The 27,632-nt window shown below is 48.8% G+C and overlaps 2 protein-coding genes across 13 annotated transcripts in view; one reads left to right on the forward strand and one right to left on the reverse strand.

Annotated features, from left to right (window-relative positions):
- The window catches only part of LOC128872117 (potassium voltage-gated channel protein Shaker), a 198,828-nt gene that overhangs the window by 107,087 nt on the left and 64,109 nt on the right, over nt 1-27,632 (reverse strand). The window contains exons 1-2 of one of the 12 annotated variants that reach the window (XM_054114484.1): nt 12,902-13,043; nt 11,154-11,340 (exon numbers count right to left, since the gene is read on the reverse strand). The exons of 6 other annotated variants lie outside the window; for them this stretch is intronic. In XM_054114484.1, the coding sequence (XP_053970459.1) occupies nt 11,154-11,248 (95 nt within the window). In that variant the 5' untranslated portion in view covers nt 11,249-11,340; nt 12,902-13,043. Of the gene's footprint in view, nt 1-2,715; nt 3,479-11,153; nt 12,857-12,901; nt 17,236-27,632 lie in introns of those variants that run through there. 5 more of the 12 variants (XM_054114481.1, XM_054114483.1, XM_054114487.1 and 2 more) reach the window with 5 other exon arrangements.
- Nucleotides 1-27,632, forward strand: part of LOC128872119 (uncharacterized) — a 57,556-nt gene that overhangs the window by 22,731 nt on the left and 7,193 nt on the right. The window lies entirely within an intron of this gene.

A 27,632-nucleotide genomic window follows, 5' to 3' on the forward strand; every position in this document is an offset into this window, starting at 1 on the left:
CGAAGCCACGATCCTCGGATCCACAGTCGACCGCTTTACCTACGCGAACAATCCCGTACCGTACGTTTCGTGTTCTCATTTCACTCCTTATTCTTGGATATCATAGACGCGGATAATACACCTTTTTTCTTTTCTTTTTTTAACCGACTTCGAAAAGTAGGAGGCTCGATTCGACATGTATATTTTTTTAGTAGAGTCCTCAGATTGTTATCGACTCGACCTGGAATCAGTCCGATCTACTTCCGACTTCCACAATTGTTTCTCAATTGGTCCAGCAGCCTACGGCGACATTTCGCGATTTCTAGAATCGTTCCGTGCCACGTTCGTTTTCGCTGCGTCGAGTTCGACCCGTGCTCCTCGTTGTTTCCTTTTTTGACTCCTTATGGTTGGGTGTGGGAGGCGCGGATACTAAAAAAATTTATACCGAAGCGTCTGCACGCTAAAATTCTATCCCATCGCTAGCGTCGCGGGTCCGTTTCTATCTTTTGTTATTCGCCGTGGTCGCTCCGAAGCGCGCGCGCGAGAGGAAGCTCCTCTGTCGTCGACGCCAACATCGAAACCGTCGTATATTTTAAGCAGGGTTGGAAAAGGAGAGAAAGATATAGACAAGTAATGAGAAAAAAAGGTTTAAAAATACTTCGCTAAAGATACGATTCTAAGGTACAGTGGTGAGAGAAAGAGACTGTCAGAGAAATCGAAATGGAAAGAAGTGGAAGTGAAAAAGAGATTCTACGTAGAGTGGGTAATTACTTGTGGTGAATTTGGTCGTGTGTCGGTCGTTCCGTGACGGATCGACCTTGAGATTCGGGGCTCCCGAGCGCGGGTGCAGAGACGGAATCGTTCAGGAATTTTGCCAACAAACTTTTTTCGCTGACGAGATCGCCCGTCCTCGGCAACGAGCCCGTCGCGAGAGTTTTCGCCATTTTATCCTAAAACGGGGCTCGGGGACCGTAACGTCGAGCACGAGAGAGTTTAACGGCAGCCCTTCGATAATAAAGCTATTTATAACGGAGCCCCTGCTATTTCAACCGATGGATATACGCGAGTCTCCGAACGAGAAAACGTACGACGACGTAACAATTTTTCTCGAGAGGTTTAACTTGCCGCGTGGAACGTCGCGACTCGTAAAATGATGGACGAGCAAGAAATTGATTAATCTTATGATTGTCACGTCACGTTCGTTCTTCGATTATTCTTTAATTATATACGAGAAGCACAACTAACAAAACGAATTGTGTCATTCGCGCAAAAAGTAACGGTTCAGATGGCCGCGAAAAGTGGCAAACAAAGCGCGAAACACTTTGGGGAAAAATGCAGACAACGGAAGAAACATTCGTCGCGCGAACAATAGAACGTTCGAATCCCAGTCCGAATAATGGAGACACTCCGCTCGTAGGCCGTGAAGCGGAAGGAAAAACTCGCGTAGTCGAAAATCCGTAGCGCGAGTCACCAGAGAAAGAAAAAGAACGACAAACGGGTACTTGGAGGTTTTCGGAAAAATAAACCGACCGTGTTCTTTTTGCTCCAGCGAGGAGGGAGACGGTCGATTTGTCGCGGAACGATCGAGATGCGTGTGGTATATATACGGACTGTTTCGTAATAGCTGGTGCCACCGCGAAAGTCGCGCTTTTATCGTGGGAAATTAATTGTAGTATGCGGAATACGATCTTTTTTTTACGTAACGAATTAAAAAAATTCGTTAGATCCACGCGCACCAGGCCACGTTTCCATTTAACGGATCCCGTTTCGAGCTATCTCCGTTCGCGTTTGTATTCGTAAACGTTTCCAGTACCACGTGTATTTCGACGAGATATCCAGAGCATCGAGCAGTTGGAAGAAAAAATAGCGCGACGAACGGTCGCGGTTATTTACGACGGAGAATGTGTTTCACGGTTGTCGAGATAAGAAAGTAAACAGCGGTTATAATTACGAACAGGAATACGCGTAACCCCGAACGAGAGGCTCGTTAAAGGAAAACGCAGTCGAGTGCACGCGTACCGAAACGAGTTTTCCAGATCGATTTTCTCGCAAAACGAAGCCACGTACGAAAGGAGTTGGAAAATTGTATTATCCGTTCGACGCGAAAGATCGTTCGGCGTTTCAACGCTGCGATCGAAAGTTTGATAAAAGCTTCACGCTTTTACATTTATCGGTGCTCGTAACGGTGTAATTATTATTTCGGGCTCGATAACGCGATAAAATTGCGAATAAATAACGGCGCCGTTGGTAACAAAAGAACGAACGCGAAATCGATATACCGATAACCAAGCGATTGAATTTTCGAGAAGTCGCTAACAATTTCGTTCCGGTTACATAAATAATTAAAAACAGTTCCAATGTTGTGCGTCGATGTTGCAACGAATCGACGCGAATAGCCCAGTTTGTTGGAAAGAGTGAGAACGATGTTGTTCGTCATTCTACGATATAATCGAAAAAAGCGATGTTTGGAATTTGGAATTTCTTTTCATCGTTAAAAGCGACGTCTGCGAGAAAATGATACTCTCTAGGATCGCGGGTATTCCAGCGATTCCTTCGCAAAATCGTTCTTGTAAAATCACTGCCCATTCCGAACGTATTGGCTGTTACGAAACAATCCGTAGGCGTGTGAGCGTGTGCACGTATAAATATATATATATACGCGCGCGCGCGCGTGTGTGTGTGTGTGTGTGAGCGCGTAGCAGCGCAAAATAGATAGAATAGAGAAGAGAAAAGTACAGTGGCTAACTGGCGATGGCCCAGCAGATCGCCGTGGCGGCCCGCACTATTGTACCTTCCCGCATGTTGCGTTTACTACCACGAACCCCCGTGTGTCCCACGCACGTCCTAGGACAGCCGGTGGTGTGTGTTAGTTATGTGTGAGCCACTTACGAATATTCGTTCACCCACTTAGTCACTAGTCACTACGGCGCACTGTAATCCCGCGAGCCTCCGTGGCATTTCGGGCGTCGCGTCGCGGCAGGCGAGTCCACGCGATTTCTTCGATCGTAGGATTCGGGCGAACGAGGGGCGCGCGTGTGATGTTAGACGGCGAGAGAGAGTCCGTTTGGCGGACAAAGTAAAACCGACGGTCGCGATACGGAGCCGTATCGAGTCCGCGCAATCACTGCTCCCCGTCAGCTGATCGTTGCCGTCAGCCGCGTGTCGGTCGCGCTCGGAGGTTCGTCTGGCTCTCGTCGGGCCCGCCGACGGTCGAATTTCCCAGGAAATTACGGGGTTCGCTGCGACGAGACGCGGCGGCAGCGGTTACGATGGAGAGAGGGAGAAAGAGGAGCGTTTCGGCGGATATCGAACCGCGGCATCGGCCGGTAGGTTCGTTTAATCGCGCCAGGCGAGTCCACCTTAAACAAGGACGTTCCACGGATCGCGGATTTCGAACGGTGCCGTCGAAGGCGAATATCCCAAGGACGGGGAAAGGATTCGAAGACGAGGGGCGGCGGGTGGTCGGGTGGGTGGTTTCCGCGAGAGGGTGGGGGTGTGGAGCGGAAGGATGGCATCGGGGGAGGGTTAGGAGGCCGCGAAACACCGATAAAGCGCACCGTCACGCAATCATTTAATTTAATCGCGGCTAGGACACGAGTTCGCCTCGTGTTGTCCGCGCTCGACTCGTCCTCGCCCTCGCCCTCGCCCTCACCCTCGCCCTCGCCCTCGCCCTCGTCCTCGTCCTCGTCCTCGTCCTCGATTTCGGGGAGCCTGCGACCGACCGAGTGAACGGACACACCGCTTACGCGATACCAGAAGAGAGAACGCGCGTGGATCGCGGTGATGGGACGGGAATCGGGGGCGAAAACATTTGGCAGAGGTACGCGTCACATTTTCCATCCACTGGAACACACCACTGCCACGCGGTCGGTCGATTCGATTAGCGGCGGCGACCAAACCGTGAACCCGCCTTTTTCTCGCTACCCGTACACGAGATTATTCGTCCTCTCCCCCTCCCGTTATCCTGCCGTTAACTTTTCGTCGGCGGAGGGACGCTCGTCGATTCCTCCTCGTCGCAGCCGTGCCGACTACGCGTTCCCTGGATTTCTCCGCGAGCCCCGTAGACGGGTCCACTTTCGGCTGCCTCGAAAAATCGCGCGAGATCGCGTGACGGTTTCTAGCGAAGACGACGACGGTCCGACGACGTCGCGGGCCTCCGAAAACAATACCGAGACGGAAGTAACGTGGCCCGAGCCGACGCGGTAACGGTGAACCGGATACGGAACCAGAGGTAAAAAGAGCATCGACGAGGGAGACGGGGAGCATACGAGGACAACCGTTGGCACCGCACTGTCGCGCACAGAGAGACGGCGTCGGATTCGATCGTAACGAACCGGTAGGCAGATTCACCTCGAGCCACGACCACGTTTCCCCGCGTTTCGTAGGTTTCTGAATCGTCGAGCCGGACGTGCGTGTCGCGAGACTCGCCTGGATACCAGAAAAGGACGAAACGACGGTCGAGGAGCCGCCGGAGGGGAGAGAGGGTAGGTCGGCGAGTAGGGCGGAGGAGTGGAACGGAGAAAGAGAGAGGGTGGCGCGGAAGGGCGGGGGTGGGTAAGCTAGGCAAGGGGTACGAAAGGGACAACGAGGAATGACAGGCGGAATGAAAGAGCGAGAGACGTAGAGATTGCACAGAGAGCGGGGGCGGAATTCGGGGTGGGGGGGGGGTGGAGGTGGAAAGCAAGCGCAAGAGAGATAGAGAAAAATAAAGGAGGGGTGGGCGCGTTAAAAGTGACGAAACGCGAGGAAGGACGACTCGCCGCCGTTTTAGGCGGCAACGAGATTCTCGCGCACGAAAGACAGTACCCGCCGATCCATCCGTCGCGTCGCGCCAACCCCAAAGCGGCGAGGCGTTTGTGCGTTTACAGTTACCGAGAAACAGAGAATACGCGATAGGTCGAACCTGGTGGGACAGGGTGGCAAAGGACGGCGGAGGTGCCAACCTTGCTGCCACGAACCGCCGCGGCGTTGCACGGAGGCGCCACCGACCCCTACAAAATCTCTCCCTCTCGCATCGGGGCTGCCTCCATCCCCTACCTCCCACTATCCTTTCTATCTTGCACCCACCTTCCGGCTCTCTTCGTCCGCACCGTTCCTAGTTTTCGATTCTCCTTCTCTCGCTCGCCGGTGTCGGTCAGCCTCCGAGGAAGGGACGGGAGCGAGGGTGGGGTTTTGGTTGGGGCGGGTAACTTGTCCACGCTCGCTCGATCCCCGTTACGCTCGTAGAGCCGCTCATTCGGTTTCTGTGTTCGAGGGAACGGGTTCGGATCGCGTTTGTATGCGTCGAAACGGGTTTGTGCGCGCGCGCCCGCGCACCCACTGGGTGCGCGTTGACGTACACTGCCACCCAAAAGTATCCGTACACTTGCTTTTGGTCTATAAAGCATCGTTCTACCGGTCAGCTGTGTTTGACGAGTATACTCGTCATGGAGAAGCGGCAGTATTTCGCGTCACGACGACTATATTCGTTTACGGACGCATACGTAGCCGTTGCTCGATCGACACACATAGTTGCACGCTCTGAAAAGAGGACGTCTCAGCTGATTGGTTGACTTTATACGAAAGGTATTTGGAACGCTTGTATCAATTGTAGTTATTATTGTCATCTTTTTTGAGGTATCGCAGCGTAATAGAATTAATTTCTATGCAGAAATAAAATTCCTGCCTCGAAATACAAAATCTAATGGAACGGTCTAGACGCGTAAAAAAAATCTCAAGTTCCACTTTGTTTCATCTCTATGGTGCATAACGAGAGAGAGAGAGAGAGATAGAAATTAGTGCAAGATTAATGCAAGCGGATGAATCCCGTATTCAATTTTAGTGTATCATTGGTAAGTTCCACACACGTAATTTATTATTTAAAACGTTAGATATTTCGTAAGAGACTAATAAAAATCGATTTTGATCGCTACTTCAAGTACTTGAAGTATTAGGTTGTCCCAAAAGCTTCTTTCGCTTTATTAATAAGTAGTACATGCACAATAGTTTATGCTTTATGTTACATTACTGAATTATGCACGATTCATTTTGCTCCATTACTGTTACAACATGAATAATTATGAATTTAGTTGGTCTATTTATATAAACACGACCACATAAAATAATTGAGCGCGACTCGCGAAAGAAACTTTCGGGACAACCTAATACTTCAAGGTACCACTTTTATATAATGCTAATACGTATGCATTTGGCAAGTGTCCGGATACTTTTGAGCGGTAGTGTATGACGGCGTACAGGGTGGAATCCACCACCGATCTCGTCCACCCCGCCGCGCACCCGCCTTTGCCGTGCTGCTCGTGCGTGGGGTTTCAAAGTCGATATCTAGCGGTGACTCGACTAGGCTCGACCGTTATCCTCGAAACACCTTCCAACTTCCTTCCTAGGATTTCCGCGTGTTCCGTCGCTATTTATCCCATCGCGACGATCCCCCCGTCCGGATGGCTTCCCGATGAGCCGAGAGGCCCGTCGAGCGATCCTCTAACGGCGACGGAGAACGACCCGGAGAACGGAAGGCGACGTGACTCGAAAGGTCGCGAGGGAGACGGGAGACGCGAGAATGAATGAACGGGACGAAGAAGAGGCGCCGGTATAGGGCCGACCCAAAATAGTTTCTCCGTGCCGGATAAGCGAGTCGAAACGATCTCTCAGGAGAGGTCAGCGGAGAAAAGCAGTCTCGTAAATCGCCGACTTTCTTGCACGGTTGGCCATCGATCGGTGAAAGGAACGCGGAAATCGAATGAAAAGGACGCTGCCAAAGAAGTTTGGCTACTCGAGCCAATGAAAAGACGGACACCGATTCGAATGGTCTAGCTTTTTTCGCTGGCGGACCAGTTGCACTGTCCGGTACCCTTCGAGGTCCGTACCCTGGTGTTGTTGATGGCGATAGACTTTGCTAGTTAGAAAGGACCCAAGAGCAAAACTTCGTACAAATACTTGAGAATGGAGTTTAAACGAGGACTCAAAGTACTTGTCTCGATGAAATGTAAAAATTGGAGACGGTTTGTCTTTCCGTCCTCTTTTTAGGTCAGCTTATGGTGGGGGTTCGTTGGGATAAGAACGCTTATCCGTGGTAACTAGTACTAACGACCGTTTGTCGTCTTACAAACCCATCACCTTCTCTACTCGCATTTTCGGTATTGCCCGAGTCAGTCGCATCTACAAAGCTACCGCGTGACAAAGGCGGTGAACAAGATAGAGCGAGAGAGAAATATTATGTCGTCCCATAAGTTCGTGCCGAATACCGTGTCGAAATTTAATAAAAAACCACAGAAATTTTCTAGTAACGATACAATGACTATAGGAGAGAGGCGAGAAACTCGAGCCAATGAATATTGTGAAATGAGACAGATTATCTTTTCTTGTGACACTTGAGAGTATGTTTAACGTATTAATTTGAGAAATAGAAGTATAAATGGCACGAACTTTTAAGACGACCTAACAGGAACCATTGACGTAACCGTTAATCCTCGGACACCGGACGCTCGCATGAACGACGGAGCCGGGTCGCTATTCAGGCATCAGAATTCGACTGTGACCGCTCGAAAAAAAGGAGACCCTGGGGAGCTTTAGGCGGAGTGAGCGTAATCCTCTGTTCCCTCCGACACCTCTAGTTTAGGGACCCTCGAGAAACGCGTGTAAATATGGCCGTGCGAAAACGATTACGATTATTTCTGCTACCCGACTCGGAACGATATTCGACAAACTCACGCGCCTAGATATCGAGTAATGTCCCGTTGTTTATTTTGCTCGAAGAATTCGGTCAAGGGGCCACGAGTTTCGCGACAAACTGCTCTCGAACGCTTGCCAAGAAGCGTTAAACAGAATGTACGTCGCCCTCCAAGTTTCCAAGCACCGGCTGGCTCGCAACTAAGGGAGAAAGTTACGAAATCATTGATCACGATACGCGAACCTGCCATTCGCGAAAGCAGGAGCGAATTACCAGAGTCTATAACCGCATATCGGACGGATCAACCGAGCGTACAGTCAGTTCCATAAATACTCGTACGTCTATTACGTCTATTCAAGAAATTTGGTCAAACTAAATGGTAGGTTTGTGGTGCTTCCGAGTGTATATAAATATACACACGTATACGATTATTCGTGTACATATTTACAATGAAAAATTCACTTGGTGATATCGAAACCATTATTTAATTTAGTCAAGCTTGTCGAATGGACATAGAGGGTACGAACATTTACAGAATTCGACAAAATACGACAAAATGTTTTTGTCGTTGATTCGATTTCTTTGGGCGCTCGTTCGATCGCTATGCATACGCCGCGAATGCCACGGTCGTTCGATATTACTTCCTCGATTGAACTTTAAACGAGGGCACTTGACGCGAGCGCTTCGCCGATGCGATGGCTCGACACGTACGGGCATACCAATTCTTCTCGAAAACGCGTTATTTGCCCGGAACGGCTAAGCCTGAGGAACCGTTCCACTCGGTCCGATGATCGAATCCCTCTGACTCGACGAGGATCGAACCAGCCCCCTTTCGTTCGTACCCCCGCCTATCGAGAAGGGACCCCGCCCAGATTTTCGTCGGTGTGTGCATACGATGACCGCCCGATTGCACTTCAAAGCCGAAAAGACTGCACCGTCGATCGATCGGCGAAGATTTATCGTGCGTGAAATAGGCCGTTTCGAGAGATCGATACGCGGAAAAGTTGCCATATTTACCGAACATCTTTCATAATCGCTCCCGCATCGAGAGTCTTCGATATCGACGATAACAGCCCCGAACACGGCAACCACCCGCGAATCTAGGACACGTGGAAATCTTTTATCTGCACTGACCCAGACCTAATTCAGGATCCTCGGTAATCAGACCCAGGCGCGCGAGGCGGTTCGTTGGCGTGGTTTAACGGTAACAGCCCTCTCGTTTGGCGAGAACGATCGATGACCGACTAATCGACATCCACCGAATCGTTTCGATCATCCAGATCGACGACCGACCGGTAATTTTCGGCCCCGACAGCTGCACCCTGGCCTAGGCTAACGCGCCTCGTAATTTCAAACGCGATTGCCCGTAATAGCGTCCGACCTAATCGCGTGAACTTGGCGAGCGTGCCTCGGTCACCGCGACGATTAACGACGCCCCGGCGGGAAACCTTCTACCTCGTCTTGGAGAAGAAATCTTCGCGTAGAAATCAACGGGGTCCGCGAGCGGTATCCGCATCGAACGAAAAGTCCGTCTCTCTTTCCTTTGATTTACCGCGGGTAGCCTCCGCTTCGTCCCCCGCGGAAATAGGATTCAGCGAAAAATTAAATCCTGCTTTAATTAATATGTCCGGTGGAAAGAGGAGATCGGGTATATTCCGCGACGACGAAACGAGTCCGTGTCTGTTCTCGAGACGAACGCGTTACCCGGAGCGAACCTGGAAATCGCTGTTCGCGCCGTCTGCCGGAAAGCTCGCGAAACTACGCGGGTGAAAGCCGGCGAGTTCTCCGCGAGCTTCCAGGTTCTCGTTCTAGGGAGCTTTCGTATCGTGTGCCGGTGCCTATTTTACCAACGCGTCGGGCGATCGAAGAAAGTTCCGCGGAAACGCGTAACGCGCTCCCGAGGCGCGAGTAACATCCGTAAGGTAGCTTGTGCTTGGAAAAAAAAAATATTTGGAATTTTTCAACGTTGAAAACTATCTAAATTAAGTAACGGGTTCGATGTTTTCAAATAAATGTTTCATTATAAATACGTACATGGATAAATTTTACACTTGTATATTCATTCCAAGACATTTCAACCACTTTTGGACCCGACCATTTTCGATTTGGCTGAAATTTTTTTACAATAACGTACTCTATTAAATATCTTTTTGTGAATTTTTGCAGATTTTTGTACCGAACCGAAACAGAGTTACGAATTTTTCAAAATATTCGTTTTTTTTATTAAATTTCAAAGCTTTAACTGTGCCAAAAATTGATCAAATTTGAATTCGTCTTCTATACTATTTTTTACCAATTTTTCATCGAATTCGAAAAACTTAAATTTTTCAAACTTCATCACTTAATTTGTTTCTCTCCGATTTGTCTCTTTTTCTTTATAATGAACATTTTATTTGAAAACATCAAATCTGTCGTTTAATTTAGAGAAATTCCTTCAACGAACACAGAGGGTACAAATACTCGTGGGACTGACCGTATAAATGAGTTCCATATTTAAACGAACATGAATATTTATTCATCGAGTATTACATTTAGGCCACACTCCTTTAGTGGTACGCTGTTTGTCCTTCTCTCTAACTACGACCCCCTAACGATCGAGTTTCTATACCAAATCGCTAGAAAGCTATTCGCAATTGGCGCTTAATCGTTTATACGCACGCCTAAGAGTCAGCGAGTTAGCCAATGACACTAAAACGACTGAACGATCGAATGATGCCGCCGAATCTGCTCGATTCCTAATCGTCGAGGAAGCGTGTACGATACTGAGAAGCGCAAAGGAAGGAATTTTCTTCGACCCTCTTATTGTATCGGGCGCTAACGAACCACCAAATTGTTGAGTTTTTTTCTTTTATCGTGATCCTGTAAATTTCGGCGAGTACAATCCGAAAATGGTAGTTTCGAGGAGACGAATCCACTGGTTCGGAAGTTATGAACGGTTAAAACTGGCAATTTTCACCGTATTCGACCGACGCTTCCGACGCCATATCGCTTTGCAACCGTACCCTTTCGGTAAAACTTACGGTTTCCCAAATGCAACCGGGAAAGCCACAATTAGGAGAAATTTCGGAGACAGGAGCACCGATACAATTTCCATATTTCGAATTGACAGAGTTGGTTTGGGCCTATATTTTCGGGAAAGAAGTGCCAGTAAGGGTTCTGCTCCTCCCTCGCCCTAGACTACGAATTCAAATTTTGTAATCGGGAGTCGCAGGTATTTCTGCGCTATTTTCTACTTGCTATTAACGCCATCTAATTCCATATTTACCGACAGGACTTCGAGGCAATACGGCGACGAAAAGTACTCGTCGAAATCTACAGGACAACGAAAAGAAAAAGACTTAATAATTGTTGGTCCCCCATGGTACGGTTCAACCCAACAAAATTCCGCCCTTGCGTCGACTGAAGCGGAAGGTGTGAACGAATGAGACTAATGCGTTTGCTAAGTGCAAGGGGTAAACACAGAAGGCAGAAAGCGCGCAGCTTTGCGCGTATTGTGTGTTACTGTCACCGCTTCTTGCGACGTGGCAACTGATTACGATGGTCGCCCTGTCCGCCCGGAAGTATCACCAACAAGAACAACAATTTCTCGATCCAGTTCGTCATCTTCTCCGGGTCATTCGCGCCCTTCCGGGAGCTGCTGTTAGGCAAGACATCACGCGAATGACTTTCGTGTAAGCGGCATCCCGGCTCGGAGCCTAAACCAAGAGAGGAGTCCTTACAGATCTACGAACCAGCTTTCCCGTTTTACGGAATTAACGTAAACAGCTGATCCTTCCGATTCCGTCGTCGCCCGTTCAACCCTTTGCGATTCCTTTCTATCCGATAATTGCGCCCGTGGCTGTACGGCGAAAAGTAGTTACAGCGACTCGTTGTCGGCCGGATATCGTGCTCCAATCGGACAGTTTAACCGATCGCTTTGAAAAGAGAGTCGAGACGAGCTCTCGAATACATTCGAGCCACTCGAATTACGATCGAATCGGTCGAACGATCGAGCTACTCGAACGCGTCGAGGAGAGCTCTGCTTTTGGGTCGTCGCCAGGGGCAAGTAGTCGCGACCGTACATAGCCGGACCGCGCGCAACGGTGAACGCTCGATCCTTAGATGCCTGATTTTCTTAGATGCCTATGTATCATTCATCGATGTATTTATTATTTCAACAATTTTTATAGCTGACGTTTATTTTTTTTTTCTAACTTTTGTTCAAAAGAACATTATGCAACGGTAACATGCGTACAGTCAAATATTAGAAACAAACCAATTCCAGGTGTGATAATTCGATTTAAAGGTCCGGTATCGAATTCGAAACTTAGGTAATTTAAGGGTTAAAGGTATGCTTCCTAAAATTTCCTTTAATTCAGTTTGCAATCTGTTGGATAAAAAAAAAGTATCGTTTCACTGTTCTTTTAATAGTATAGTAATACTAATATGATAGTAATACTTTATTTACGGGCAATATGCCCTCGATATTAAATACAATAACAAAGAAAAACTAAAAAAATATATTTCACGTACTAACGATGCATCGGTTACAATCGTACCAGTCGAAGGGAAATAAATAGCTCCGGATACCCCGATCGAGAAACCGAAACAAGTCGGATCGCAAAGGGTTAATTCGCCGGGCGGTGTTCGTTTCGAAAAAACAAAAAAAAAGAAAAAGAATTAGCAACTCGATCGCAAATAAAGGTTTCCCGTACTTGCGAACAAGCCGAATACGTCCTATTCGAACTCCAAACGCTGCGACTTCGATAATCGAACCCCGACTTTTCATTCGCCAGCCTTTTACTTTTCCGCGCTCCTCGTAAATCGCAATTATTCGTCAAAGCGTGCCGACAAAATTGGATCCCGCGGCTTCTTCTTTCAACATCGAAGGATTCCCTCGCAAAGACCCGAGCACGCTTACCGTTCCCTTTTGTGACTTCTATTCCATAGATCCGCGGGGATACAAGTAAATCCGAAGATCAAAGAGACCGCACAGCTGGGAGGGTGGGAGGAATCGAGATAGAAGTCGCTGATAACGTCGAAAAAAGCTCGAAAAGTACGCGACGGTATCGTGTTGCGAAGAAATTAACGTACGATGAGGCGGCTCGAAGCCGCCGGCCGAGATGATCGATCGCGTTCGTTTAGATTCGTTTGAAAACGGTTTCGCGAACGACGTTAATTTCTCGATAACCCGAGACCTTTGACCGCGCCTCGACGACACGGACCGGAAGCCCGTTTCTCTGTTTCGTCGAATGCTCCGCAGACGGTGGTACTTACAAGTAGACAGCGCTCGCAACGAATACAGTCAAGACGAGGGAATACGGCAGGCACACGTAACAGATGCCGAGCGAACGCAGAATAACGTTGCTAACGACAAGTAGAATCACAGAGTCCAAGACGAAGGCACCAAAACCCATATCACACTACCGGAACATTTTAAACGGTTCCACGAAAATACATCGTCGCACCGTTCGATCCGCGACTATGCACGGAGCTCGCGGTCCGCCAAGCACCCGTCGAAATTATCGATCGTGTACGTCGATCATTTTATACGGAGAAAATTACGAGACGCGACATCGTTTTTCGCGGAACATCGTCTAGGCTCTACGGCGAGTTACGCTCTCGTAACGGTGTCGCCATTTTCATTTCGACCGAAATTTTGACAGATTCAAACGTCGCGCACGATCGCGGGATCGGTTAAACGATACCGCGACCAAATATAAAAAGCTCGTTACGAAACATCGCGGCTCGGCTTTGTCGAAACTGGGTACGAGACTCGGCCAGCTCCGATGCATAAACACGCGTCGAAGAACCGAAACGTTCGTCGATACGCGAACCGAGACAGATCTTCGTCGACAGGGAACTGAAGCCGTGCATACGACCGACCGCTAACTACCGTGTCTGCATCGGCTCGAAGAGATAGTATTGGTCTGCGACCTATGCTAACGTCGAGGTCTTCAGTGACGTACCGATGTTGTTGACAAGTCTCCACACGCATGGTGGACAGACTCGAATCCGAATGTTTACATTTACGAACGTCGCGCGACACTCGGGAACGACGAACCATCGAATTCGAACGTTAACGACGACGTACAGAAACAGCTTCGTTCGAGGATCGACTCGGCGAAGACGAGTTTCATTTAAACGGTACTCTCGACGCGAAGGATCGAAGGAAGAAAGTAATTAAAGAAAATTCAACGACAGGGGGATAAACACTCCAGGAAGTCGGCGGTACTGTTTGGAAACCGAGAGCAACGGTATCGTCCGAACGTAATGCTATCGCGTCCGATATTAGGTTCGTTACTCGAGAGAAAGCTAAAGAAAATGAGAATTGAAACCCGGCGATTCGAAGCTCTCTTTGGAAACAAAAGAAAGAAAGGGGCCAACGACGAGCAACGACGAGCCTGCCTCAAAGGCAACGGTTTACAATACAAACGCTTAAAAGGCTTCAGAAAGCTTGTAACCACTGAGAAGAAGTATCATGGCTGAATGAAGGATACCGTTAAAAAATGGGCTTGTGGGGAAATATACTTAGGTAACGCTGAATTAGGGTTTCGCTATCGTTCATGTCTCGCCTTGACGCGAAATTAGCATTCGCCGCTAACCAATCACGGACGACGAGAGAGATCTGAGAACGAGAAGGATTGGGAAGGATTGGTTATTTTAAAGAAACTTCCGTTTTGTATCACATACAGTCAATCCCTTCCGTCGTTCCTGGCCTGTTTCAAAGAGGCGTTTTTCTACACCCTCCTCTTTAGGGGAGTGGATCAACCCCTTCACATCAACCTTCGCCAATGCAACTTTGCACACACCCAGAAGACACTTGAAGACCATTCCTCGCGAAGTTTCGCCGAAATCGGTTGAAAACTCTCATATTCAAACTCTCATTATTAACCTTTTTAAAATCGTTTCGGTTTGCTTGTCCGCTAGTGAATATAAAAATAAAAGTTCCGACTCGCTGACTCATCAACGGCCAGGTTAAATCCCTCGAACAGACGTCTTTCGCGTTTCGCGAAAGTGTACGCTCACTGGCGACACATTCGCGACGTTTACATTCGCTCGACGATCCGCTTTCGCTACAACACGTTACACGACGCGTTCCCGTTTGCATGGTCCACCCTGTACACGTATATACGAAACCGTTCCACTTTCCAGCGGATTTAGGACTTTTCCTCGGCTTTCAGCTCGTTCGCTTTTGCCTGTCCGTTCTCTCCCTTTCTGCCTGGCACCGGTCGTCCGACGCCCGACGTCGTAAATTCAATCTCGGGGCGCACGGAGCAAATTAAATCTTGGAGGGAAGCTACATACCTTTCTACTTTATTATTGTACAAAAAAGTCGGTCACGCACCATGTGGATTGCCGTGAATCGCAGCACGGTCAACTATAGCCGATTCGAGGACCGTTGCTCCACTTTGTTCGTCGCGACGTGTATTATTAATTCCGCGAATGCTTAAGCTATCTTCCGTCGAGGCTCGAGATTTTACTAGGGACCGTCGAAACGAACGAGCTCTCTTTCTCTCTCTCTCTTTTTTTTTCTTTTTTCTTCTGCCTTCGACAACTCGAAAGCAATCTCCGATGAAAGTAATACCTAAGCGGATCAGGTCCGACGAATAAATCCAGTCGTAAGCGATTCGCGCTACGTATTTCCAACGACGTAGATTTTTATCGGACGTAACGTATTCGAATGGCTATCGCTCCTTTAAATAAATTGAATCAATATTCATAGGTCTCGTCTAAACTACGACGTCGTTTTCTTTTCTTTCGAACAGTGCCTTAAGCGTTTTTAGCGAACAGTCGATTTTTTTCTATCGATTCGACTTCTCACGCGTGACTTCGTCGAGCACGCGTTCGACGTCGAAAAACATTTTTCGTCCGAAATCAATAGCTCATTCATAGTTATCGACCGGTCCGGCGTTCCAATTACCGAACGCTGGAACTGACTGAGTATGTTCGATCGATCGGGCGATTGGAGACTCGTCGTTGCAGGTACCGTCATCCTATATTCTTGTCTGGCCTCGTGTGTACACGCGCGCGCGAGCCTGTGTCTGTGTCTGTGTATACACGTGTCCGTGTCCCGTGCTCGTTGTATGCGAGTCGATGGGTGTGGTGCGCTCGATGCATGATGTATGATATTTAATCGCGAACGATTGAATCGTCGCGGACAGAGGTTTCTTACAATTTCGCGATCGACGTTGAGCAAACACGTCGCGGATTGAAATTCGATGGAAATTACGTCTCGCCACGGGAACGGATAAAATCGCAGCGAGAAGCTCGCGTATTTTTAGCTAAACGTTATCAACGTGTTACATCGGTGCTCTCCAAACTAGGGGGCGCAACCCCAAGAGAGCCGTAGGGGACGCGACGCGAAACTTTTAACACGGAAAAAACGTGGACGACGCATCGATATCCATCCGTCTTCGAAATCGAACGACTCCAGTTTCGAAAACAAACGACGGGGCCACGGGATCCGAGAGATTTGGAAACCACTGCTTCGCGTACTTCCCGGGGGAATGCGATTCCCGTCCAAAAAAATTCGTGTTTCCTCGCGCCGCATACTCGCATTCGATCCAAGTACGAATCCGTACAAAATCGCACGATCGACTTCGACGCGAACTCTGGTCCAGGTTCGCTGGAATAAAAGTTCCCGCGTATTTCGGTGGTCGTTCACGAACGAGCGCGACGGCATTAATTATCGAATGGGAAGAGCGAGGGTGGTGACGCATACTCGCAATTTGTAGGTACGTGTCAACTACCCCGCGCGTGTTTCTACGCCCTTCGTCGCGTCGCTGCCAGCTGTGACAGCGTCGCGCCTAAATTTGCTACGGTTCCCAGCGAAAAATCATCCACTCACCTTGCGACACGCAATATGTATCGAAAACGACTCGTGCATGCGATCTTTTCGGGATAAAAAACGACAAAAACAGAACTTCCAGAATACCACGTTTACAGCCGCGAAACAATCGACGAGGTGAAAAGTTGAAAACACAGCGTCGTGCGCACCGAGAGAAAACGGTGTCGAATGGTGTCAAAATCGAAACGCGAGTCTCCATACACGCGAACAGTTTTAGTTTACGTTTTTCGGATCTCCGTCGTTGAAACTCGACTAGAATCGTCGCGATCGTTTCTCTCGGCGCGAAAGGCGGCGAAAGGTGGGTAAGGGTGACGACGTAGGGATGGCGGTCGATTCCGGAGCGTTTCGATTCCGATTTCCTGCGTTTCCTCGCACAATTCGCGAGCGGAAGGCAATTCTCTTTGGAGTCGACACATCGAACTAAGCATTTCAGGTATTCGCCGCGAGGGAGAAGAGAGCGGTCGCGTCGCCTCTTCTCCGGTCCACGAGCAGGTGGTAATCGAGGAGTGCGCGAAAGCTTTATCGTCCAAGGTGCAAGGCTCTTCATTCCGTTTCATTCCATTCCGCTGCATCGCATTCCAAGCCTCGATCGAAAGCATCGGGAGAGCGACGAGACCCAATATTCTGCTCGCGTCACGCAGCTCTTTCTCTTTACGTTCGCATAGCCGATTTTTTTCACGGCGTGCCGTTGCAGACGCACGCTGGATTTCGAGTCGAAAAGCAACGCTCGCTCTCGATGCGTATCGTATCCACGAAGCGCAAGGTATCGCTAGGTGTTTCGTTCGATTTCCGTTATATCGTTCGTTTCGACTTTCGTCGGATTTTCGTGTCGGGGGCACAACCAGTAAGCGGTCCAACATCGAACATCGCAAGCTTGTGTGTATGTTTTAATGCCTCGTGCTGATGGATATATGTCGGGGGATGTCGGGGAAGTTCTGTGTCCGGCGCCCAAGGCCACGGTGTGGAACATACAAAGCCTCTGTGAACATTGTGCATTCGCGATCAGTGAAAGCTGCGTGAAGGAGGCGGCTGGAAGACACTGTCTTCCGGAGGAGAGTTCGGGGACAGGGGTACGGATCATGCTTCGGTCGAGTTCGTCGCGCGTTCCGTTCGAGATCGCGTCCTTCGAACCCGTGCTCGCGTTCGCGATTCTTCCACGAACGTTTCCGACGTTCGATTCGCGCGGACGACGTTTCTCAGGGAAACACGCGAGTCGCTGATATTCAGCGTATTTCCCCGCGGCATTTACCGCGAAGCATAATTATTGTACAAGGTACACGTGCGCGCGCGGTTCGATGGATTTCCCAGTTACGTAGCATCGCGATGATTCTCGAGGGCGGAAATCGACGACGAGCTCGCCGATTCGACGCGAGTAGAGCCGCTTGAATTATTCGAAGCCACGGAATACGGAGCTGTTTAATGCGTTCGGCGAAGACGAACGACCGAGACGCTCGCGATGGTCTCGAGTGGAACGGCTCTACTCGGGGATGCACGAGGGATCGGAAGGTTGCAGCTGTGGGTAACGAGGCAGAACATAAAAACTGGGTATTAGGCGGATAAAAAGACGCACGGGCCGAGTCACGCGGTTAGGGTAGAGATACGTTCGTCGGTGATACTTTGACCCTTTCGCTACTATCGCCGGATACATCCCTGCTCGGAAGCATGTGGACACTTCCTCGATAGAAATAAATATCTACTAAATGTTGCGAATCTATTGATATCAATTATATCGTTCATGTTTCGATACGTTTACGTTGCGTGAGCGAATATATTTCACGCCGAAACTCGGAAAAATGGCCAAATGATCGCACTAAATTCAATAAAGAGCTTGGCTCGTGATTTTCAAGTTGGACCTGAAATTTCCAGCACGAGCCAGACTCGTGATTTTCATGTTCGACCTGAAATTTTCATCGCGAGCCGACTCGTGCAAAATTTCTTGAATCATCCAAAAACCGATAAAGTAACGTTTCGTTGTCGATGCTCCCAAACGCAAGTAGTAGTAGATAGTAATAAGCAGACACGATACTCGAGTCGTATGAAATTTGAATAGCACTTTGCGCCATCCCGAAACTCGAACAAAATTGGACGTACTAAATTTAACGAGACCGATTCGTAATTTTCAAGTTTGCCCTGAAATTTTCATCGCGTCTCGGACTTGTGATTTTCAAATTTGGCCTGAAATTTTCATCACGAGCCAGACTCGTGATTTTCAAGTTTGCTATTATTAAATGCTGTTAAATACACATCCAAGATCGAATTTAGCAAGAAAAGTTGTGTATAGTAATCATTTACGGGGGTATATTAATTATTCATTGAAGGTAGTGAGTGTCCACATATTCGTGATCGAGGGGGTATATCCGATACGATTGCATAAGTAAAACGTACAATCGATGCAATTTTGAATAAATCTCTGTACGTATTAAAAATATCGCGTTAGACAGAGGAACGATTATTTTATTAAGCGCCGTCATCTGACGCTTCCGTTCGCTGACGGTAGTCCGGCGGAGTGGAGAGCCGTAGCGAAAGGGTTAAAAGGATCGATGAAAAAAAGATGGGTCCGTTATTGGTAAATGTTGCAGGATAGAAGAGACGCGTCGGTGACGTGACTGGGCCCGATACGGATCAGCCGGTACGAACGGCAATAATTGAACGGGTAATTCCGAACATACGTATAATAATATAAAAAATATAGAGATGCGAGAGAACTCACCGTCTCGTCTTAACGCGACGATAACGGCGATAGTCGTTGGCGTTGACGTCGTTGGGGTCGAAACCCCTTCGGTGCTTGGGCGGCGAGGACATGGTCGCAGCAGCCTTGGTACCGTCCGAGACCGCGTTCGGCGTCCCGGTGGTATTGTTGTTGCCGAAGGCAGCGCAGCTGTTGTCGGCGATGTGCAGCGAGGCGAGAGGCGGCGGCGAAGGCGGCAGCTGGGCGGGGACGAGGCCGGATGCCGAGATCGCGCGTTCCGAAGTCGAGTGACACCGACAGCCTTGCGATGCTGGCGCTGCTGGCTCGCCGATTACGAGGGTCCGATCCCCGTGACCGACGTGGCTCTTTGGCACCGCGTTCAGCTCGTGCCTGCTAACCCTACCGGCTCCCGGCCCACCCATTCAAATCCTCGATTATCGCCCGTTCACTCCACCTCTCTCTCGCTCTGCCTCCGTGACTGCTCCTGCCTCTCGATCTCTCGCGTTTCTGCCGGCTATCTCGCTTCCTCCCGAATCGACGACGATGGTACCTTCGACGACCTCTTTCTCACTCTCTCTCTCTCTCTATCTCTCCCCGATTTACCAACCCTCTTCCTTCCGCCCCAGTCAGTATCTCCTTCCGCGTATTCCTCCCTCGACGAGATCCGGGACCAGCTGCCGTCCGACGTCCTACGGATCCGGCACACTCGTTGACAGAACCACCGAGCCCCAACCTCTCGGTTCTCCTCGGCCTCGTGCACGCGCGCCACCGAACCCTCCGCTATCTTTCCACCTTACGAGAAACCGCGTACGACCCATTCGCGACCGACTCACGCACGTGCAACCTTCGTTCGCGGATATCTCGAGAGGATCTTACTTACGGCGTGATCTACGCGAGCGGGACGAGAGGGGATGTCTAACGGGAAGACGGACCGAACCAGTCGAGAGGGACCGGAGACCAGGCGGGAACCAGAGGACCGTGACAACGTGTACGGTAGCGTCTACACCAATGTCCAAACACCGTCTCTTCCTTCCGTTCCGCGACCACGCCGACTCACTCCGCGCACCGCCACGGATTCTCTCACTCTACGCGATTTCGCTGGATACCGCCCGGTGGCAGCACCGGAGAACGCGACGGCGAAAGAACCAGGTGCGAAATCACCCTCCGTTTCGACATCTTCCGATCGAACGGAAGACCTTGGATTGCATTCACCCCGTCGCGATTCCTCGTACGCGACGGGCAATCGTGTCCAGGACCCGAGACGAGTCGTGCCCAGTCCTGGATTTCGTACCTGCGTTACCTTCGGAGTTACAGTCGGTCCTGTAAATATTCGTACCCTCTACAACAGCATTTCGTCTAAGACAAAAGAAAGGTTTGGCGTGGACAAATCAATTTTTCCTATCTATAACGAAACATTCATTTGGAGACATTGATCCTACCATTTAATTCGGACAGATTTCTTTGATGCGCACAGAGGGTACGAATACTTGTGCGACTGCCTGTACACGCCCATCTCGCTAGCGCGGAAAACTACGATTTCGAAAGGTTGAAAGGCCACCGTTTACCTTTCGACGGATAAAGAACGAAACTCGGCGACGATTGTACCGCGATGCCGATCGGATTGCGCGAAGATAAAGGCGCGCGCATCCGATCGAGGGATCGCTCGATGTCGCGTCCCGCGTGTCCTTAATGAGGTTCGGAGCCGACGCTACGGGAAACACGAGCGGAATTCTGATAAGAACGGCAGGGAAGCGGGGGACCCGAGCGACGTTCGCGAATCCGCGAAACCGTGCCAACTTTGCTCGATTAGTTATCCACGAATTCGACGTCTTTCTTCGTTTATCTCGTGGGATCTCGACCGGGTCGCTAACGACCCTCCCAGGGGGTCGATCGATTCGTCATCGCGTGGAGTTTCGTGGCAGTCGTCCGAGGAGAGATCGAATTAAAGAGTAACGGAATACAGGCGCGACCTTGACAACTCCGACGTTTCGCGAAGAAGAGCGAAAAGGGGAAACGTTTGCCAAGAAACGAAACGGCGAGAGATTGGTATTGTTCTCGGATAGTTTCCTCCCTCCGGAGACGACTGAAATATTTAATCGTTAAGCATACGAAGTAGACGTCGGGCGGCGGGGCGCGGGGCAACTAGACATTCGTTTACACCTGGCCTCGCGCGGACAGACGGTGAAGCGATTAACCGTCGTCCACGCTTTTCTCCACCCTTTCAACCACCCTCCACCCGCACAAACGAAAATAGACGAGATTCCGAGAGGTGCCGCGCGGTGGCAGCACCGAAAAGAAGTAGTTGTAGCGCGATACTCGATACTTATTAAAGGTAACGAAATCGTGGACGGTTTAGCAAAAAGCGCAACGTTAGTAGAATTTAGCGAAGAAGTTAAATTTTCCATTTACAGATTTCAGAGTATTACATGAAAATGACATGTGGGATAAATTTAATATATTATTTAATATATTAAAAGACCAATTTAATGTAATATATTAAAGATCTAAATATATTATATTCATACTATATAATATTATATACATATATCTACATTATATACATATATCTACATTATATAATAATACATAGATTACATTAAATTGCTCTAATATTAAATATATCATAGTATTGAATAATATATCAAATTTATCCCACATGTCATTTTTATGTAACTCTTTGAAGTCTTTAGATGGAATTACAATATATAATATGTGTATATATATATATTTAAATATGTAATATTTACCTTGCTATTTGCTTTCAGTAGTATTGAAAAAGTACTCGAATCTCGAAATTTTCCATAATTTTACTAAAACGACCAAAAAATTGAACTGTGAATAAATTAATGTAGTTAACAATTATACAGGGTGTCCCAGAATTAGGGTAAGAACCGAACTTTTGGTTCGCCCTGATACTATAAATAAAAAAAAAGAAAATAAAAAAAAAAATAGTAACGCGCGAATCGCTAGCCAATAACGTTGTCGATACAATTTCGCAAACAGGAAACGCGTGGTACCGAAGGGATCGTATCTTCGATGGATACGTGTAGGTAAACGCGTTCGAAGCCCGAACGGTAGCCCTCTCGAGTGGCGGGGTTAAGAGGCCAGGGCCGTATTCGGTATACGTTTTACAATCAACTAGACGCGAGCCTTGGAATGATCGCGAAGAAACACATTTCTTGTGTCGCATCCGCAAGGACGTCGTTTTACATACGATTCGAGAGTGCCTCGAGAACTTCTCTATATCTCTTTCATCCGACAATACCGCATTCTTCGACCCCCAGCGGTGCATTCAACGACATCCCAACATAGGTGTATGAATACTCTACGAATCTCGACAATACGTGCCGCAATTTGCGTTCGAATGGAAGTAAACGGAAGAATCCGAGTAATAACCGACACAGAGCCGGAAGCCAATATCGCGAGCCAAAACGTACACAATGGAGTTCCGCGTGGACGGAGCGTCATAGCTGTCCGCCGTGCTCGAAATGATTGCGTCGCGGGAAAGAGAAACGAGAACGTGGACGAGAAAAGTCGCGATCGAGACCGAAGGTGCGCTTCGAGCGAACTAGTTGCACCACGTGCTCGACCTGGCGAACGTCCAGTTCCGTTCGCACGAGTTCGCAGCGACATTCGATCCCTTCGGAAGACGGATGGCCGCTGGCGATGATATCTCGGGCATCGAAAGCACTTGTTACTCGGCCTCGCGATCGCGAGTTATCGCTGGTTAGATGTCCTCTATTCGAGAGACCATCGAGTCGAGTCGGCGACGATAGCCAAAGCAACAACCGGCCAAACTTGTTGCGAGGCAAAATTCTGCAGGACCCCGAACGAATAATAAGGCAGGGAGACTCGGATTCGGTATCAAACATTTTTTTTTTTCAGTGTTGAAAATTCCATCACCAAGTACCTATGCTATGATAGGATAAAGAAAAAGTATGAAAATTTCAAAAATCTGAATTTCAAAACGTTCTCTTTTAATTTTCCGAAAATTTGAAAAACTGAAGCTGCCTTTTTACGGATGCACACCCCTCGATTCTTTAATGAAATTTCTTTATTTCTTCGTATCCATCGCGGTCTCGACACAGAGATGGTTACGCGAAGGGTTACTCCGACCATTTTTCTAGTCCGCGTGTTTTCACGTGTAGCGCGTTGCACTCCCGCCAAAATTTAGTTTCCCGAGAGGTGAGCCGAGGGTCCGAAAGATGGCGATGGCGTAGCGCGCCACGAGCAACCCGGTCAATACCAGAAAACGAAGAAAGGGTTCGGTTTCGTCGGCACGCTAACCTCGATTTCGAGCGCGCTGCTCCTGCGCGCGGGCTCGTCGTCCGTCGCGTTCCCTTGCACTCGATCGGAGAAATTTCGAAATCGATGCGCGCCGCGTGTCCTTGAACTGGAGAATTCGAACCGTTGGAAACTGTTACACCGGGACACGCGGCTCCGCGTTAAGCGTAAAACAGAACAGCCGAATGCCTTATCCGTCCTTGACGTTATCTATCAGAGATGCGAAAATCAACCTCGTTTCGATAAAAAAAAACAAATTGTGGAAAAACAGATAAGCTCGCGAGTCTACTTGCAAATATAGCATTGATCCAAACAGTTCGTTGAACGATTCGTGTCGGAGAAATTGCGAGCGATCTCGGCGCGCGTCTGACTATGTCCGTCCGTTTCCCCTTACTTCTCTCGCACGCACCTCTTCCAAAAAGTACGAGTCTACTTTATCGTGGAATCCAACTACGGATAAGCGTAACGTCGTTCTGTTCTTCGCGCGCCGTTTGCAGCGTTTACTCGTATTCCGTTGAAATGCAAACAGTTCGTTGAACGATTCGTGTTGGAAAAATTGCGAGCGATCTCGGCGCGTGTCTGACTATGTCCGTCCGTTTCCCCTTACTTCTCTCGCGCGCACCTCTTCCAAAAAGTACGAGTCTACTTTATCCTGGAATCCAACTACGGATAAGCGTAACGTCGTTCTGTTCTTCGCGCGACGTTTGCAGCGTTTATTCATATTCCGTTGAAATGCAAACAGTTCGTTGAACGATTCGTGTTGGAAAAATTGCGAGCGATCTCGGCGCGCGTCTGACTATGTCCGTCCGTTTCCCTTTACTTCTCTCGCGCGCACCTCTTCCAAAAAGTACGAGTCTACTTTATCGTGGAATCCAACTACGGATAAGCGTAACGTCGTTCTATTCTTCGCGCGCCGTTTGCAGCGTTTATTCCTATTCCGTTGAAATGCAAACAGTTTCATTAAACGATTCATGTTGGAAAAATTGCGAGCGATTTCGGTGGGTGTCTGACTATGTCCGTCCGTTTCCCCTTACTTTCTCGCGCGCACCCCTTCCTCTAAACGTACGTCGGTGCATCTCGACTGCGTTACTCGATACGCGTATTGTAAATTGTTCCAAACAAAGTTAACAAAAAGTACGAGCTTATTTTATCGGGAATCCAACTATGGATAAGCGTAACGTCGTTCTATTCTTCGCGCGCCATTTGCAGCGTTTATTCGTGTTCCGTTGAAATGCAAATTCTAATGGCGAGGATATGCAGAGCGACACGGACGGTGATTATTTTCGGATATCGAGCGAAGGCCGAGGGTCTTTCGCGGAGTCATCGGTTCGTCCACATTTAAATCCCGTATCGCACGGGTCACCGGTTACCAATGGCGAGCGTAATCGAATCGCCGATTAATTTTCCTCGCATTATTCGCGCGTTCGTTTTAAACGAGAACCTACTATTCGAGTCTAGGAGAAACTATTCCATCAGAGAATATCGCGAGGCGTCGGAATAATACTTTCGTTGGTAAGATAACAATCAGAAAAAATATTTGCACCTTTTAACATAGAATATGTTATATAGTATATATTATCGGAGGTTTCGGCCGAAAAGCGTAACGCGCAAGTGTGACGCGAAAGCGTTACGAAAAGTGAAACGTCGGGTGACGTCATCGCTTCCTCTGGTGTCGTTGTATGATATCGGTGGCAGGCAAAATTTTAACGCGCCGTAGAATATCTTTCGGAAGCGATGCTTCTATAATTCTTTTTTTTTTTGTGTGTTTTTCACATTTAAAAATAAATTTCACAATTGAAAAATATTTAGTTAGTGTCCTACATATATATATATATATAATACATAGCAAGTCGTTACAAGTAAGTACGTTGTGAATTACGTCGCGTTTGGTCTCATTTTAATCAGAAATATGTCGGGAATATGATGGCGAGAGTTTGAGAAAAAAAAGTTAATAATAAAAATGTAATTCTTAGCGGCGAAAAATAATAAAAGGATTGCTTCTGAATCATATTCTATGTACGACTTTGAGTGCGTTAAGGCCGCCGAGCTTTTAGACATCGTTTACACGTAATATCTTTTTTTAGAATGCTTTTTACTGTAACAACGTATACTTTAAGAGATCTATCGTCTAAGAGATTCCTTTTCCCTAAGAAAAAAAAAACAAAATATATTCATATCATCCTTTTCGAAGTTGGTTAAAAATAACTCCGTTCTTTTCAAGAGCCGTTCGGTCACGATCCCCTGCAAGTTCCCGCCCAAATCCGTCGCCGCGGAAAATAGTAACCGATCGGAGTTTACGCGACACCTGATAAAGGCACGATCACCGAAGTCTCGAAAGATTCCGAGAAAACGATCCGCCGAACGACGAGCGAACACTTGTAGTTCTCGAGCAACGCGTATCGTAAATCCCTGTCGGATGTAATCGCGATTAAAGGATCCTAAAGGAAACGGTGTTTCGCGCTGCACAGCAAAGGAACCTCGAAAATGAAACACTATCCTAAACGACGCCTCGAGTGTAAAGTTCGTTCAACGTCCCAAGCAGAATCGGAAGATCCTCGAAAGCCAACGAGTCCGAGTTGGAAGGAAACGTGTAACGTCGAATCGGTCAGTGTCGAAAAGCGCGGACCTCGTGGATGACTCTCGACGACACTCGAATCGGTAAACGGACGGATCTCCTTGGCGTCGGAGTCTTCTACCCACCCGTGGTCGCGTGACCGCGAAATCAGCGTCCGAATTGAGATGCGTAGATAGCATCCGCGAAGGCGACGATCAGCGCAAGATTCTCCCGTGAACCACGCGAGGTTCCGGACCGGTTGCCGTAGGTCGGGTCTGCGCGGCCGTCTCGCGTACCTTCGAGAAGAAACCTTTGTCAGGATTCGACCAATGGGTGACGCGAATGGTAGCACGGCGTCGGTATGACTGACTCTCTCCTGACCTGACGTACACGAGCTGGCTCGCGGCAAGCGAGCAGGCAGCAGGCGTATCCGTGGTTGGTCAGCCGGTCGGCCGACCGTTTGCCAACGATGGAGACTTGATCCGATTCCCGAGTTTTCTCTCGCGATCGATCCCCGGCCCCTGTTAACCTCTCTCGCGCCGATGGGAACGGCGATTCCCGCGAATCTCGTACGATTCGATCGTTGGATAATCGTAGCGTTCCAGCGCCGACGGTTCGTCCCATACAAGAAACCACGATAAATGAACGAAAAATCGCGTTATATTCGATACGCTCGGGAAATCGTTGATCGATGGGGCGTTTGGATTCGTCGACTCTGTTGGTTGGATCTTTGGCGGATCGTTAGCGTTCGTTTCTCTTTCTCTCGCGACATCGCGGTGGAATTGTCGCGACTCCTACCAGGGACTAGCCGTCGTTAAGAATTTGTTTTGGTCGCGTGTTACTCTCGTATCGGAGAAATTGGGTCGGCCGTACCTAACAGGGGCAGCATCGATTCCCGAAGAAGGTCGCCAGAAAAGCTCTCGAGGAATTCGTTCGGATTAACGTGTCGTTTCGCGATTCCTTCCTTGCAGAGACCGTCCCGCTCGGTGCTCCGAGCGTTCCGCTTCGCGGCGGAATCCTCGCGAACAAATAAGGACACGGCGTCCGTCCTTGGACGAACGAACCGACGTTGACGGATGGGTAGCGTTTCGCGAATGCAACATTCCCCGTCAAAGAGATTTCCTTTCGCGGTCTAGAAATTTCGAACGGCAAATATAAAACGTCCGCGGTCGCCGGTGTTTTTAGCGAAAGTTTTGACAAATCTGGGCCGCGGTAATCTACGCCATTGAATTTCAGGCAGCGGGAAAGGCTGGCAAGGGCTAAGCGTGGCACACGCTATAGGTCATCGTCGGCACGTAACAGAAAGTTTACCCTGGGGGCGGCGCGGTTTGTGGAACGGCCGCCTGCAGGGCGTCGCGGCGCTCCGTAACCGTGTGCCGCGTGTCGCCGACCCCGGTCACCTGTTTAACGCCCCGTGCCCCAGTATTCGAGTTTGTCGGACATGCACGACACTCTGCGCATCGATGCTATCCCGGAGATGGTACCGATTAACCGACGCCGGAGCCGAGTTGCTTTCGCGACGTTTATTTTCAAATCGAGAGGAGCTCGACTGTCTTCGAGAATGTCGTAAAATCGTTGATGTATATGCTGTCTATAGGGAAATACTGTCTGAGAAGGTTTGGGGTAGTTG

This window comes from Hylaeus volcanicus, chromosome 2 (assembly GCF_026283585.1).
Source record: "Hylaeus volcanicus isolate JK05 chromosome 2, UHH_iyHylVolc1.0_haploid, whole genome shotgun sequence".
In the NCBI taxonomy this organism is placed as follows: domain Eukaryota; kingdom Metazoa; phylum Arthropoda; class Insecta; order Hymenoptera; family Colletidae; genus Hylaeus; species Hylaeus volcanicus.